This window comes from Leguminivora glycinivorella, chromosome 4 (genome assembly GCF_023078275.1).
Source record: "Leguminivora glycinivorella isolate SPB_JAAS2020 chromosome 4, LegGlyc_1.1, whole genome shotgun sequence".
NCBI classification, from domain to species: domain Eukaryota; kingdom Metazoa; phylum Arthropoda; class Insecta; order Lepidoptera; family Tortricidae; genus Leguminivora; species Leguminivora glycinivorella.
Window position 1 is genome coordinate 11,052,180 of NC_062974.1, and position 17,930 is coordinate 11,070,109.

General features: G+C 37.6%; 1 protein-coding gene across 3 annotated transcripts; it reads right to left on the reverse strand.

Annotated features, from left to right (window-relative positions):
* Positions 1–435: 435 nt before the first annotated feature.
* Positions 436–17,930, reverse strand: LOC125225378 (tumor protein D54). Of its 3 annotated transcripts, none has more exons than XM_048129066.1 (6): positions 17,618–17,930; positions 8,367–8,533; positions 4,103–4,206; positions 3,802–3,861; positions 1,888–2,050; positions 436–1,772 (listed from the first exon to the last, which is right to left on the reverse strand). In XM_048129066.1, the coding sequence occupies exons 1-6, from the start codon at positions 17,634–17,636 to the stop codon at positions 1,653–1,655; spliced, it is 633 nt and encodes a 210-aa protein (XP_047985023.1). In that variant the 5' UTR covers positions 17,637–17,930; the 3' UTR covers positions 436–1,652. The 3 variants fall into 3 exon arrangements, with proteins under 3 accessions (XP_047985023.1, XP_047985021.1, XP_047985022.1); XM_048129064.1 differs by lacking the exon at positions 17,618–17,930 and adding an exon at positions 11,448–12,220; XM_048129065.1 differs by lacking the exons at positions 3,802–3,861; positions 17,618–17,930 and adding an exon at positions 11,448–12,214.

A 17,930-nucleotide genomic window follows, 5' to 3' on the forward strand; every position in this document is an offset into this window, starting at 1 on the left:
GGATCACACAGACAAGATACTTTCTTTCAGCTTCATCAATTTCATCATTCCGATTCGTCTTTGGGAAATGTGACTTTTCTTCAAATGCATCAACAATTCATCAAAGCTGGAATAAATAGAATAGAGGTACTATTTGGGAAAACTTTGTAGATAGGTGTAGCCTAGGAAAGGGTTATTTTGCACCACACCAGTTCTCTTGTTGAAACACTGATGAGATATTTGTATTTTTTTGCCACATGGTGAAAAGGACCCCCACTTTGAAGTTATTCGCTGGCTCGGGTACCAATTATGGTACGAGCTGTTATGCAACAACATTGCCCCCATTATAAGACGACGTGCAGACACCATTTACAAAACAATGTTCATGTCGTTAGGAAACAGGAAAGACATTACCCTACCCAAAAATGGATGTGGTTATCAAAATTCAAACTAGACTTTTATACATAATTTTTATTTACCATTCATAAGGTATTTGATGTAAATAGTGAAAATATTTTATAAGTAAAGGAAAGCTAAGCATCTTACAAAAATATTTTATTCAATATCAACAGGACCTAAGAGACATCGGCGAGGTCGTGTTGTAGTTCAACAGGCATTATTATTTATTATACTATTGTGATCCTTCATTAGCGTACCAACGTTTATTGAATTAGTTTACATCGTCACACCCCAAATTTTAACATTAAAAACATTAAATAGACACTTTATAAATGAGTAACTTTCAGTGGAATGCATTTTAGACACAAATATATAGTGAAGTTCCCTTTTAAGTGCTTAGAGGCCATCAAGCAGTCTTGACGAGTCCAACGTTCACTCACTACATGCATATGCCCAACTTATTGTAATCCAATCCGACATAAACTTGCAAGGAGGGAACATCTAGAAAGCACGTAATAAATTGGTGAAACAGACGTTAAAAGAGCATACGTTCCCCTAACTGATAATATTTCCTAATCATTGATACAACTATTAGTCATGGGCTAAAAGATTACTAACAAAACTAAATAGTACTCGACGTCTATCACTTTAATAAAACACCTCGTAGCGTAACACTGATCCCCCATTAAGTACGTACAATAATTCTAATATAAATAACGTAACACGAGTAATAATGGGGTTCGAAATAATCAAATAAGTTTCGCTACTGCCCATCCGGCGGCGACACAATAAATAATGCACAAATATTAGAATACTCGATTGCCAATTATCATAAAATACTCAAAAATGTCATAAAGCCAATGACTTACTTAAGTGTTAACTTAAAGTGCAAGCATTTTAAGAAAGATTACGTGAAGCGTGTCCGGACTACCCCGAGTGTCAACTAACTGCAAAAACAAATCACACTTGCTGAGACAACGTACAGGTATAATATTCAATATTTATAAACTTTTCCGTAACTAAGGGGCCGATGCCGTAATTTTAGAGCTGGGGTCCAAAGAATCCAAAACGGTTAAAATGCGTCTATGCAGTTCAACATTCCAATCGCGTCGCTGAACGTGGTCGAGTAAGGTCAGTACACTGAGCGTTCGATCGTTCTCTGGAAGGTTTGATAGTTGACTGTTGAGGGACGTCGATCAGTTCGCTAGTGGTCGGTGCACCCGGCCCTCGGTGAGTCGCCTGTAGTCGGTAGGAGCGGTCCCCGGTGTGGTGCACTAGGGCAGCGGCTTGTTCTCGGGGATGGTCGGCGAGGTGGCGCCGCTGGCCGCGCGGCTGGCGTCGCGCAGCGCCTCGTCGAAGCTCTGCGTCGAGTTCGACCGGGACGCTACCTTGCCCTGTAAGTAGGTACAAATATACGTAGTTAGAGTTGTGCCTGACTGGTCTATGATCAAGCGGTTGATTATCACAGAGCGATTACGAGCCAAGTCTTTCTTGAGGTGAGCGATGTACCTTAACGTTCTCGTAGGCGGAGCCGACGCGCTCCTCGATGGAGCGGAAGGACTCGGAGTTGCGCATCTGGCCGAGCTTGGTGGACACGCCGGCGGTGATGCCGCCCAGGATCGAGGTCGTCTTCTCCGCCGTCGATTTTATCACAGATTCCGTTTTTTGGTATCTGCGGATTGAAAACGTGTTGGTAAATTACATAGTTGCAACAGTACACGAATGCGTCAAAAGGCAGCCCATTAAAGAATGATATTGGCTTGTTATAAGTCTCTTCACCACTTACTAAAGCAATGACCTTGGCCAATTGCCTTGACAACATTATCAAGAGTGAAACGAAGAAAAAAAAAAGAAAAATACATAAGTAAGTTTTACTAAAGTGCCAAGCACCCAATTTTCAATCAAATAGAAAAAATAAGTCACCTATAGTGTGGTCTTTGTAGTGAATATGTGAAACCCGGAAAAAGATAATCGAAATTACCTAAGATTTGATTGTACCTATTATAAATCGAAACGACAGGCCCTAAAAGCAATTTGTATCGTAACCAACTTCTAAACATTTCACATGATAATGGCCGCCTGTTGTTTACCTCTATAATAAAATAAATTTATTCTATGTGCGTGTTCCTATATACATTTCTGAGGTTGTGCAATAAAGTGAATTTGTATTTGTATGATTATAAATTATAAGTTTTCCAAAACGATGCAAATCATTTTTCGACAACTTCTTATTTAAGCTATCTATCGCACGAAGGACGCTTCAGCAGTGGCAACAATAACTACAATCGTAACAATCGTTATTGTAGCTTTAAGGTCAAATGATTAATATATGACTCATTGTTGATATCCTTTGATACTACTTTTATTTAATCTTGCCTATTCTAGACGTTAGATATATTATGGCAAAGGATGGCTGATAACACATGTTGACTCAAGTGTGAATAAACTTTCCTAACTGAAAAGATAGTCCTAGATTAGAGTAAAATCGATGTGACTGACATATCATAAAGTAGTATGTGTACTATGATGTGTCATAGTCATTGGAATACCTATATCAAGTGATATCCGCCATTATTTTGCAAGGAAAGGTATTAGGTAACTGTGTCATCAGACATATGAATAGAGATGGGATGACACAGTTCATGAAAATATAAGTGGTAGAAATCTTCATCATTAAAACATGAGTACACACCTTAACAACCAACGGTGATAAAAAATCTGTTATCAGATCAACAGTCATTTTCAATTATATATAACTCAGCAATCTCAGCATACTATTCATATGAAGAATCACGCACAGAAAAAAATATAAGAGTCTCGAGTAAAGATCAAGTGATATTATACGGTCATTTACTTTCCATTCGTTTCTTATCATTTTTTAACGTAGTTTCCAATACAGTATATCATGTAAACAAGTCACTATACTAACTAATATTCATAGTTCAAAAATACCAACTTATAAAAGACAGAGACTACCATTAAATTAGTTTACTTGTTAAGTAAATAAATGCTCGTTAGTAACACATTATACACAATGTACTTACGAATAGCAAATATATTAATTAGAGTCACACATCAACATCACGATAGTTAATTCATACATCTAGTAGGATACAAGTTCTTTTGGGTTAGAACATTTATTTGTTACTCAAAAACCATGCCAAAGTACTAGTTTACTATCTACTTCTAAGAAGCGCTCTCACCACTAACCATAATAAAAAAAGAAGGTTGTTTGGTATATGTAAACCATTCTACTAAGTAGGGCAAACAATCTATTTTCGCCAATAAAAATAAGAAAAGAAACACGCATCTACTGATTCTTTTTGTGTTGTATTGTACATTACGTCGTTACGATTTACAAAATACGGCGCCATCAACGATGGGATTGTTTGCCCTAATTGTAAGACATCAAAATGTACTTACATTGGTGCTTCAGTCACAGCCTGAGTAAGCGCTGCCACGCGAGTTTCTATTGATTGATAGCTGTTGTGCAACAAACCAAGAGTGAATAAAAGAAAATTTTAAAATACCGCCACATTTTCTACTTACATATACTAGTATACAAAGCAAAACAAAAAGCAAGCAATGCACCCAAGCTTCACTAATGCATGTTTACGCTCTAACCCTCAAGAATTGTTTTAACATTGCACCGATAATGAAACGTGTAATGCGATGCGCCTATCGGTGTTAACGCTGAACTGTTAAAATAACTCGTGCTACTTACACTTGGCTTTCTTTCACATTTTTAAAACCCTGATTGACGTCTTCAGTGATCTCCTTCCACACTGTGATGCCGAGCTTTCTTTTAAGTTCGGAACTTTGACGCATCTGGAAAAATAATAATACATTTTTATTAAAACCTGTACCACATGTTAAATGCCGTGTCCTATAGTGCATACATCTATATATATAAAAATGAAATGCGTTTGTTAGTTACCTATAAACTCGAGAACGGCTGGACCGATTTACGTAATTTTGGTATTGAAATGTTTGTATTAGACCGCAGAAGGTTTAGGCAGTGTAAAAACACGTAAATATTGTGATGATAATTAGAAAACAGTGATTCTTTTTTCCCATACAAATTGTTCCTACCTGACAACTTGACAATGACGTGACGTTAATGACAGGTGCGTTCCAAAATTACATTAATGACGGATGCGTTCCAAACGCATTGTGATTTTATTAATTTATCTTGGCAAAATAATGTGAAAATTAGTAATTATTCCGTTAAAGAAATAAGGAATGGCAAAATAATGTGAAAATTAGTAATTATTCCGTTAAAGAAATAAGGAATGGCAAAATAATGTGAAAATTAGTAATTATTCCGTTAAAGAAATAAGAAATAATACTAAATCGGAACGCACACGTCTGTTACAGCTATTTTAAGGCTTCCCACAGACAGTCTTAAAAATTCATAATCTTAAAAAAAAATTGTATGCAATCTGACAGTTCAAACTGACACTGACAAGACACTGACAGATCTGTCAGTGTTAATTTGCATACAATTTTTTTTTAAGATCCCGGGTCCCGGGTTCGAATCCCGGTAAGGGCATTTATTTGTGTGATGAGCACAGATATTTGTTCCTGAGTCATGGATGTTTTCTATGTATATAAGTATTTATATATTATATATATCGTTGTCTGAGTACCCACAACACAAGCCTTCTTGAGCTTACCGTGGGCCTCAGTCAATCTGTGTAAGAATGTCCTATAATATTTATTTATTTATTTATTTATTTATTATTTATTTATTTATTTATTATGAATTTTTAAGACTGTCTGTGGGAAGCCTAAGTAGTCTATGAAGTTGTCATTGTCAAATTGCTTGCCAGATTTATAAATTTTCTCTAATAGCTGTAACAGACGGTTAGATTTGGTTCTGGCCGGACCGGTCGGATTTGGTCCGCGTGCTCTACAGACGGCTGGATATGGTTCGGAGCGAATTAAATCCGCTGTCCGACTCGAACCAAATCTGACAGTTTGTTACAGCTATTAATTTTATACTTCACAAAAGTAGTGATGAACCGGTACCATCGCAAATAAATAGTTACATTCGCTCCGTGCAAAACTTAGGCGAAGGAAACCAAAACGATCACAATCCTCAAGATCTCTACACACATGGCGATCGGTTGCTCGATTAGAGTGAGATAGAGCGATAGAGTGAGGCAATACATGTTTGTCCTTCTCTACCTATTGCTCCATCTCACTCTAATCGTGCAACAAGTAGTTGATTAGGTGGATGTCACACTGGCTCCGATTCGCATCGCACAACCGGAGCCAGTGTATCATCCACCTTAATATGTAGCGGTCAGGTAATGCGGCTAAAAAATATTGCTTGAAATGAAATGAATGAGAATGAGCTGTCATAACAGAAAAAATCTGTTAGACGTTGTCAACTGTTATTGCTGTGATTTGTGTTTTGAGATAAAATAAAAATAGTATATTTTTGTAGTTGGAATAAACTAGCTTAAATGGTGTATTTTAAATGAATGGTAAAAAAAACTCCAAATTGATTTCAAAAGCAATTTAAAGTATTACAGTTAGTAACTAAAACAACGCAATAACCGGATGATTGCCACAAGAGGAAAAAGGTAAGTCATCTTATCTCTTCAATAGGTACGTGCATAGCCGGGCACCGTTAATCAAATATTTAACTTCGATAATCGTTAATCCGTTACTAAAAAAGTTAACTTCGTTAATCGTTAATGCGATACATTTCAACAAATTTAACGTAAGTTAAAGTTAATCGATAATCCGTTAACGCGTGACAAAAAAATATTTTTTCTCAAACATGGTATGAAATATTGATGTTATGTGCCTTATAATTGGCAGCGAAGTATGACGTTGCAGGTACGGCTAGGACGATTGATAGATAATGGAATTTCATACAAACCTTGCAGGCCAAGGCCGGCAAAGTCCTCTTTTTTAATTTCCAAACACAGATAATTGTGACATAACATCCAGGTATTTAGCCAATTAAAAAAAAAACTATAAGGGGCTTTATAGACGTGCCGACTGCAACTGGTACGGGCCCTAGACAATATTTGATTTTGGGTGCGTTTTCATACAAAAAAAAATTTTTTCGTTTTTTTTAAAAAAAATTTTTAACTTTTTGTTTTTTTTATAAGCGTATACGGGACATCAAAGGGGAACGAAAATTCGATTATTTTTGCGCTACGACGCACCGTTTAGGAGATACAGCCATCCAAAGTTACTATTTTCAGTAGACTTTATTTATTTCATACCATGTTTGAGAAAAGCACTATACATACCTCGGCGGGAAATGGGGTTGCCCGCCTCAGACCTATCCGGCCTCGCTTCGCTCGGCCGTCTATATGTCTTCGGCCGGCAACCCCCTTTGTCCCGGCCTCTGTAGTAATGTACTATTACTGTAGGTATATATTTAGTTGTATCAGTAATCCACTATAATGTATTATATTACTGTAAAAGCCCAAATTACAGCAAGCCTATTGAACTCTAGGCTACATGTGGAAGGCAGTGATTGCCTGAGCTACTGCCAAGAACTGTGTCAGGAGAGCTGCAAGATCACAGCAGGCGGAAGCCGGGTAGAAGCTAGGGAAGAGAATGTGGTCTTTAATTGGGCTCGAATTGCTGCCCTGTCACTAGAACCACAGTATAATCTAGAACAGTTGCCATGGTAAAACTTAGGATTCATCGAATCAACGTTGGTAAAAGCGAACCCATCTTTGCCTTGCCCCATGTTTTGCGCCTCCAAGTATAAGGCGATACGAAGTACGCCGGGCAGCTAGTAATACATAAATATGAACTTATTTCTAATGATAATTTTGACAACCGATAATAAACCTTTTTCTAAGAAAGGACAATTCAAGAAGTCTTAGGACTCTTAGGAGTCTGTGCGGAAAAAGCCATACTAATATTATAAATAGGAAAGTGTGTGTGTCTGTTTGTTTGTCCGTCTTTCACGGCGAAACGAAGCGACGAATTGACGTCATATTTTAAGTGGAGATAGTTGAAGGATGAAGAGTGACATAGGCTACGTTTTGTCTCTTTCTTAACCCCCACTTCCCTATAATTGGAAGTGGAAGTTTGAACGCGAGCGAAGCCGCGGGCAAAAGCTAGTAGTTGTATAAATTGTTAATGTATGGGTTCCAATACTTTATACAGCTGTTCTCTCGCCGCACAGGCTCTAACAAAGTAGAAAACGTTTTAGTCGAAAAGTATCCTCAATATGAGCCATTACTAATACGTTAAAAACCACTACACACTATAAAAGGAGCAAAAATAATAAGGAAACCCATTCCTTTTCAACATGAAAAAGTAGCTGTTGTGTCCCAGATTTCGTATTAATTGTCGACTTGTATCGTAAATCGTAATCTTCTTTTCGGTGATCTTAATGCTGACTGTAGGTACCATCGATTAAACTCACATAAGTATAAAAGATAAATGGGACAAGGACGTCTCATACGAGATCTCGTGATCAAAGAACAAAAGTAGGTAGTCGCAGATTCATTCAGTTCAGTAGCTATTAATAGGTTCTGTCAAGAATCCATCAGGGTAAGTTTTAGTCGATCCAGCAACACTTTTCGCCACGAACTAAATGTGACTCTCGACATAGTGCGGAGGTCTGTTTTTCTATGTTAACTTTTTATGGGGTTGACAATGGAGATGGCGTAGCTCCAATGTACGAAAGTGACAGGTCGCCTCGTTATCAAACCGCACCAGCTACATGATGCCCTACGCGTTTTCGCGATGTTACCCTCTCTGCCAAAAAACTAACAAATTATTGAACTGTGGCATGAAAAGTAACGTGTAACTAACGATATCAAGATCATCTTGCTGTTGAGTACGGTGCGTAAGATAGGGATGTCATCGTTGACGCGCGCCAGCTCGCGGCTCCATTCCGCGCAGAGCTGCTAGGCTTTCTCGGGCCTCAGCGCGGTCAGAGCTCCAGACATCAGCGTGTCTTAATATCAGCTGAGGGTGTGATAGCGAGATGTTAAGATTACCTTGCTGTTGAGCACGGTGCGCAGGGTGGCGATCTCATCGTCAACACGCGCGAGCTCGCGGCTCCACTCCGCGCGGAGCTGCTCGGCCTGCTCGGGCGTGAGCCCGGCCAGCTCGTCGGGAGTCTGCGTGTCGCCGCCGGCGCCCGCGCCGGGTACCGCTTCTTCAGCTGGAACAAACCACATCCACGGTCAGGCATATTTACAAGCTTCTAAATATACAATCTTGCAAGTTAAAACCACTTTCCGGCTTTCTATGAAGCTTGCATACAGCTGCATGCCGGATGACAACGCAATATTATATGTAAGTAATACCTTCAAGTTGCTCTGATGATCATAGGTAGGACAGTGTGAGGCGTTTACCCATAATACGACATATCTTACGTCGACTCTATGATAAAACAGCACAACTTATGGGGACCAAAAACCTAATCCGTTTGAGTATTGATATAGGTAAGCCTCCGAAGGCTTCATCAGCGTAACTTTAAAAGTTTTCGTGAAATACTAGTTTGATAGTCTCAGGCTAAACATAAAGCGTGACGTCAATAATGTTATTTGCATGTTTCTCACATTTAAGTAGGAAAATTGCTTACACACGATAAATTCCAAATGACAATTTTATAGCAGCGATTTGCATGTTCATTTAAGCGTTAAGTCGAGGAAGAAAACATGTTCATTGTCATTTTTTACTAGTTGCGTGTAAGTTGTTAATCATTATCGTTCAAATAAATGAGTAACGAATTTGTATTTTTTACTAATTTCCTCATACATTATTTTGTATGAAGCCTTCATAATGTAGAAGTGCCGTGTTAATAGTTTTGCTGACTTTACGAACTTTAAAATTTATTTTTTAATAAGTGTCTATTTTACAAATAATAAAATGCTAGAAGTTGAGAAATTTATCTTTTAGCTTAACGTACTCTCATATAATATAAGTTAACTAAAAAAAACTAAAAATATCAATGTAAAAATATATGCGGAAATGCTTACAAGTCTAGCGAGAACTTAATGAGTGTTATTAACATAATGTTGAAGCGCGGTATCGTATTTTTAATCGATTTTGCGTTAAAATTACGCACTGCGTACTATTGAGGGCACAGAAGCACAAATACGGATTTTAACAATATAAAAATATTAAGAATACCTGTTATTATGAATATAAGTATTTGTTTCAAACCCAACAATGGATTCAATTTATCGCAAACACCTGCGTGTGATTCAGTAGGTATCAGTGGCGGCGCGCTCATACAATCCAATTCCCACCGAGTTGCCCTTAGATGTTCCGCAACAAATACCAAAGTTACAAACCACCATTGAAATAAAAAAATATACTTATAATAGTTATAATTAAAACATTACGTATTGCCTCACAAATAATCGCTCAACTAAACTCCAAAGCAACTCGGCTTCTTATCGAGTTATTCATTTGAATAAAAACCGTAAACAATGCGTTATAAGGTTTATATTTGAAAACATGCACATACACATTCACAAAGTCCGCGCGTGTGAGTGTTTGCCTATCGCGAACTCCTATGTACGTAATTTGGGCGCAACTATCTCTTTTACTCTACTCATAGCAGGATTGAGATGACAGAGAAGGGTGACCGCCATTTGCGAACACATAAACAGCCAAGCGCACAACATTCGATGGCTCGCACTTGTTCATTTGAATTTAAAGCTTCGAGTGAAACAAATAAGATTGATATCACAGTGTAATAACTTCATGCTAAATATTGCCATACTAAAATTATAAATGTATTAATGGGTAAAATTTTATTGTGTTTTGTTATCGCACATATATTTATTTTGAATAAAAGCCTTTAAATATTGATAGTTTCTATAAAAAAAACCGAGAATCTTATTTAATTTAAGTTTAGTAATGTGATAATGAACGTTTCTTCATCAGATATACTTTGTATGAAAAGGTTTTTAAATTCGTGGGTGAAAATGGAATAATATCACTGCAACACTTGCGTCCCGCTTGTTAAGTACCGAGGCTTCGTGTGCTTTCAAATGTTTTGTGTTATTCTCTCAGTTTTTTTTATTAAGTTGCTCATTACGTGCAATATACATATCAGTGAAATTTAAATGATTTTGAGGGGTTCGTTGTCCTGTTACTCGTGTTTTGGTGACAGTGCAAGCCAGAGTTTCAAGGTTAGATACTACCTGTTTTTAAGAGATAGTTAGGATTTTCTTTGGTTTGTTTAGTAATGGCAGCGTTAATTCATTTTGACTGTTGTATAATAGATTACTTACTAAATGAATCAACACGTTTTTCGACGCAAACATTCGAAATAAAGAAATGTATTGTCACGCGAGGCCGTGATCGTCCAGAGTTAAATATAAGTTATAAGCGGAGAGATGGCTTTTTTAAGCGCTTTCATAGCGGACTGTATGATAAATGCACTTGGATGGGCGCCTATGGTACCTAATATTAAGGTAGGTTGCGTTTTTTAGGGTTCCGTAGTCAACTAGGAACCCTTATAGTTTCGCCATGTCTGTCTGTCCGTCCGTCCGTCCGTCCGCGGATAATCTCAGTAACCGTTAGCACTAGAAAGCTGAAATTTGATACCAATATGTATATCAATCACGCCAACAAAGTGCAAAAATAAAAAATTGAAAAAAATGTTTTATTAGGGTACCCCCCCTACATGTAAAGTGGGGGCTGATATTTTTTTTCATTCCAACCCCGACGTGTGATATATTGTTGGATAGGTATTTAAAAATGAATAAGGGTTTACTAAGATCGTTTTTTGATAATATTAATATTTTCTGAAATAATCGCTCCTAAAGGAAAAAAATGTGCGCCCCCCCCCCCCTCTAACTTTTGAACCATATGTTTAAAAAATATAAAAAAAATCATAAAAGTAGAACTTTATAAAGACTTTCTAGGAAGATTGTTTTGAACTTGATAGATTCAGTAGTTTTTGAGAAAAATACGGAAAACTACGGAACCCTACACTGAGCGTGGCCCGACACGCTCTTGGCCGGTTTAAATTTTTTGCTCTGTGTTGCCTTCCAAATATATTCACGCGCCGCCACTGGTAGGTATTCAAGATCTGTATGTATTCAACGTTTACTGACCTCCCGGTGTGATACCTAAAAACTTTTTATAATTCGTGTGGCTGGACACTTTGGCAAGATATGGCTTAGATAAATCTTGGAAGGTGACTCTAACTTCACGCATTTTCTTCTTAAATATGCGAAGCCTTCTGCGTCGATTGTCCATATAGAATTCAGTTTCAATGCAGAGTGCTGCGTCGGCGAGGTCCGGGAGCGCGCGCCAGGACGCGTCCAGGTCGTCCTGCGGCCAGGCGCGCTCCTCCAGCTCGTCCAGCTCGTCCACGGCCACGTCGAAGCTCGGCGTCGAGTCGTCGTCCGGCGGCAAGAAGTACGGGTCCTCCATGTACTCCAGGCTCGCCGGCTCAACTCCTCCGCTGCTAGCCATCACTATTTCCTACCTATTGCGTCCGTCTTTACTATTTAACATGTTTGATAAAAACAAAACACGACCGGATTCGACACTAAGAGCACGAAGCGTTTATTTACGGTAGTTTCATGTCACTGTGATCGCGCTGCGCGGACCGCGAATGCAACATATGCGACCCGTATTGCAACCACAGCGAGATATTTTTCAATTCGCTTCCGCCACGTCGGGCCCGCTAGCACGCCCGCGTCCGTCTCGCGCCGCTGCCCGAGTGCTCGTATTCGCCACTTTCACCGCCGGTCGCATGAGCTCCAAACTTGGAAAATTATATTAAATGATCTTGACCTCTGACGCATAAAACAGTATTGTTAACCTATTTTATGTTGCTTCAACATATGTTGGAAATGTGTCACGTGGCTGCAGACAGCGCGCTTACTGGTATCTGTTCGAGTACGAACACGAACAAAACAACAGACACGATTCGAGCTCACCTTGTGCGGCCAAAGTTTATTGACAGTGCCTCGAGCGAGCGGCGACCGGACCCACAGCGCTGGACCATCTTTTTGTTACGTCATTTTTGCTACTCAAATCGAGAATAAATAAAAAACTGAATAGGTACCTATTATACGACTAGTTTGTATGGTAGTGAGTCATGCAGCGCGTCGGGTTTTGTAACGCCTTCGTGTCAGAGACTTCTAACTTAACCAGCACTAAACTTCTAATTTTTAATACACCATACACCATAAAGAATGTTGAGTTCAATAGACCCAATTACATTAAACACCTATGTGGACCTGCACGGGAAGCATGGTCGCGCGATAGACGATAAAATATCAGTCCGTCCCTATCGCACTTACAAATAGTGCGATAGGGACGGGACGGCCTGCTATTTTATCATCTATCGCGTGACCATGCTTCCCGATGTCAGACAATAAAGCTAAAGTTTTTTTGCTTTAATCTAGGACCAGTTAGAAAGATAACAAAAAATACACAGACCACGAAGAATAAAAAATGTTGCTTTGAATGCTTGCATCATCAGTCGTCTATTTTCTGTCCGTATTTCGGCATTCGCTTGCTGTGCAAGAGAATGTAATTACATTTTGCATTGCCGTCATTGCTCAATATAATAATTTCAAGATAGCTGTCGAGAAAAACGTCGACCGTTCTAATTTATATATGTATTGTATTTATCTTGAGGAATTTTAATTAAATAACGACAATACATAAGTAATAATAAGTGAGTAGGTAACTCTTTATAATTTACCGCCAAGAAAAGGTGTGTTTGACAAATAAAAAAATTACGTTATCCCATTGCCATTACGCCCCATATCATGGTGGCATATATTTATCAATATCCATAATATTAGATAGTTAGAGTCTGTTCGGAAAGCGAAATGTCGTGGAATGGACCTCATACTAAAGATTTCCCGACTCTCCACTTTCCGAACAGGGGGCGTCCATTAATCACGTCATACTGTATAGGGGGGGAGGGGGTCATGAAAAAATCACCAAATATCACCATGGGGGGTGGGGGGGTTAGGAACATATCACGTGTATTGATTTGTTACACTAACGTAAAGAAAAAATCATATTTCTGAGCTATTTTTACATCAACTTTTACAGTCAGAACTTGCGTTGTGCAGTGCAAAGAGAACAGAATAGAATAGAATATAATACAATGTATTCGTGAACACAGTCAAGATTTATTACACATTACAATACAAACAGAAAGGACTGAAGTGCTACGAAATGGCCTCATCTCAGCGTGTTGCTGGTGACTTCCAGCGCTGATCTTCCGATGAGACCATAAAGTAAGAAAAAAAAAGCTGTGTGCAGTCGGTTATTTTTAATTTTCAAAAATTTTTTTTAGTTTGCTCTCATCACGTGTACACGGGCAGTCAGCTATAGACGGTCAACCTAATCATGGCACTGAAAAAAGGCGGCAAATTTGACAAATGTAGAGCTCACCGGCCAACTGTCTCCATAAAACGCGTGCCTTCCTAAACCTTGACGTTGGCGGAATCATCGACGAGTCATGTCATAACACTTAAAAATCGGCCTTACATCACAAGAAGAGCTTAAGTGCCTTCTGGAGGTGCTTAAGTCATTTTTGAAAATAATCGATATTTTGAACAATTTCTAAAAAAGACGAAACAAAAATGAATGTACATGTAATATTTACTCAACATTTTTAAAGGATTTGGTAACTCCTTGCAGCCCCAGTAAGTGAAATTCGTAATTTGAGTTTTTTCTTTTAAGTCCGATTTAGGCTTGACTATATATTTCTAATGGGTTTTCCTGTAATTTATACATTAAAGGCTATCTCGGGTATTTTTTGAAAATTTTACGGTAAGTAGTTTCGGAGATAAGGGAATGGTCATTTTTTGCCTGTTTTCTTATATTACTTGAAAATTACTTGACTGAAAATTATTAAAAAAATATATTTTAGAAATACGTATAAGGGCCATTTTTTTCAAAGTTGTCCACCATCCGAGTGTCCACCCCACTTCTTTTGTAACATGGGTATTTTTTACGCGATTCATATTCAGAATCGCGAGGTCCTTTGATCCTGATAGGAGAAAAAAAATGTCCCAAGATTTCCATTAATTTTTTAGGCCTTCCATTCCGTTACCGCCATACAAAATGTATGAAAAAATGGTAACGGAATAGGAAAAAACCTTGGGACACTTTTTTTCTCCTATTAGTATTGAAAGAGCTCGCGAGTCTGAGTGGAAAGCACATAAAAATTTCCAAATCCCAAAAATGTGGGGTGGACAACTTTGAAAAAAATGGCCCATGAAACGCTCTTTCATTTGTTATGTAATGTTTTGAAAAGAAGTTGCCCGCCGAGTTTCTTGCCGGTCCCATAGTGGATACCCCCCTCCCAACTGAGGGGGGACTGAAATCTTCTCGAGGCTGAGGCGTAGGGCGTAGCTTTATTTGACGTTCATATGCGCATTGTAATATGCCTACTTGAAAAATAAATATTTCATTTTCATTTCATTTCATTTTCATTATGTAACACGCTAAAAAACTATTTCAAAAAACTTTGATTTTAAATTTTCACTTTTACCCTCCAAAAGTGGCCCCTATAGTTGTTTTTTTATTTTATTTAAATGACATGACCGTCTTTGGGTCACAAGTTTACATATGTGTGCCAATGCCAAACAATGCGAAGGTTTAATTCTCATAGAAAATTTGAATTTGGTTGGTTCGAAAAAAGTCTACTTAAGTTGCCAAAAAATTACACGTCATATTGGCCAGGGGGGGAGGGGGTCCTGAAAATATCACCAAAGATCACCATGGGGGAGGGGGGGGAGTCTAAAATAAGCCAAAAACGTATGACGCGATTAATGGACGCCCCCACAGACTACCGTTGAACATGACGTTGTAACATATAGGAAGATTAGGAAGAGAGCAGTTAGCGGATGAAATAACGAACCTAAAGTACCTCCCACTATTGAAAACTCCGAAATTTAAATCAATCACTACATTTTCCACTCAATTATAACTTTAGTCTTTTTTTTGTCTCTTTCAAGCGCGGATCTTATATCAACTTCGATGCGAGAGCGTTCTTGGTTCTGGGGCTTTTCAGGGTCTTGAAAAAACTTATATACTCTTTTTTGAAGAACCTAATATAACTCGGCAGGAAATACAAAGTCGCGTTCGCGGGAGGAAATGCAAAGTCTCTTCTTAGATTTAACAGTTCAAGGTCTCTAGTGAGTTTGCTTCAATGATTCGTAAACATCGCCATTTGACTGAATTCAAGCTGGCATCCAAAAATTACTTACGATGAAGTGGGTCACTTTTGACCCCCACGTTGACCCCCCTGGATCCACGCCAAACATCAAGGGTAGTCTCGTTATTAGTCTTTTTTCGATAATGTTATTTATTACGGAACTGACAAAACTAAAATAATAGATAATATAGACCAATGAACATAAACCAAAAACTGCTGTGTTAATCACAAAATCTTCGTAAAAGAAAAAGGTTAGATTAGATCTCAGATCACTGGTGGGCAAAGTATGGCCCGCGGGCCATTTACGGTCCTTGAAAGGATCTGTCACAGCTCTCTACCTGGTTATAATAGTGTGTCATATGGCCAGCCCTATAGCAAAAATGCTTTATCTGTGTAAACTTGGCTCTCCTCTAAAATTTCTTCAAATTTTTGCCCTGAATGGATAAAATTGTCCACCACTGTCTTACACATAGGATGTATAAAAACCTATTGTTATGCCTCTCATTCATACAGAAATATCTATGAAATATTTAATAATAAAAATATGCTTTCCTCTTTTTTCTGATAAGAATGCAATCAAAACACATATCAGACTTCTAAACATTCAGTACAGCATAAACTTATTAAAAGTGACAAGGTTTAAAAATCATCACTTATAGCTGGTGACAGTACTATAAAAAAGGATATTAATATTTTCATAGCTAACATTGTATATTGCGATGTCAACTTTCCGAGTTTTTCCTAAACAATTTTTTTACGACTATTTAGTAGTGAGGCTTTTTACGACAATGAATTTTAGTGACAAATAAAAGGATAAAGAGATTAAAAAGATAATCTTGCAGTTTTAAGAAAATATATTAACCATCTTGTCTGCATGTGTACTGTAAGAGAGACAGCCTATCGGTGAAGGGCATCCATTAAAACACTTCAAATGGGATTATTAAACTATATCTATTTTATTCCATGGGAGCTAAATTACAATCAACTACTCTCAATCACTGCTTCTATTTGAATGCCCCATCAAGTGTTTGTTCTCCTTGACATTTATCTATTAATATAAATTCAAATCTGAGACTGCAAGATGAACATCAAATCCTGTAAAGGGTTTCATTTCGTATATGAAACCTCTTACAGTACTATTGAACCTAGACTTGATTTGAACAGAGGAAAATGGCTATTGTTTGCTGTTAGTTGATGTCATGAGCATGAACTGCTTGAGTATACAATCATAAATACACAAATAGGTTTGCTGTGCAAATAGTTGAGTACAAAATAAATCTACATAGTAAAAGAAATTTCAAGGTAAAATTGACATTTAAAGATAAATGTTCTTAAATATGAGTAGATAATTTGTTTGTCAATACTCTTTATTTTTTGGGACAATTGTAACAAACACAAGAGACACGGAGACTGAGAATCTTTAACCACCTACAATACTTTAGCTATTACATGGCAATATTGACAATATTACAGCAACAAAAAAATTAAATTTTATTTTTTAATGCTGACTTTGTCTAAAAGTGGCTTGGCACGAGTAAGCAGGATGGGAGGTAACAACCAACTCCATCAATTTTATATCCTTGTAAGTTTAAAGATACCATAATATTGCATGTTCTCCCAATTTACAAAATTATGTGTAGCTTTGGATCAATGGCAAGTGGGTCTCAGGACAATGGCACAGGAAAAAGTAAATCATTACCTTAAAAAACATAAAAAGAGATGATTATTATCATATTCACATGTTTTAAGTGCCCCAAAAACAATCAAACAAAATGTGCCAATGAGTCATAATCACATCCTTTGTTATCTCTAAAACTTGTTAAAAAAACACTCCTATTAATAAACATGTTATTATATGCATAAAGGCTAAATTGAACAATCTAGCTAAAAAAATAATCTAATTAATGGCTTGCAATAATTGTCTCTTCTTTCGTACTTGTAGACTGTATCTCAAATGCCTATACTATTAAACAGGAACGCAAATATTGCTTCGCTGTTGTAAATGGAAACTTACGCCGGCAATACCAATGCATTCCTGAGTATTAAAAACCATAATGAAGTGTATGATTTATATCAATTGTTACGTACCTGTCTGAACTCCGCTCATTTTGCTTGGAAAATACTGCTACTACCTTTTCAGTCTTGATGTTGTAGAACTATTCACATAGGCGAATTCAGAATACGACAGCAATAGAAATTGTAGAATTGATGTAAAAAAAATTAACAGGTGTCTACGTTGAAAATTTTTAACAATCCACAGAAAGCTTGACTTGCTTTCGTGCGCAATCGAACTTAACTCAAATTAATTTACACAACCTCAACTTGTAACTCGTCTTGTGTGTAGTGCACCGTCCACGTAAATTTTCAGTGATAACGATAAATAGCACAAGATGGCGATAGC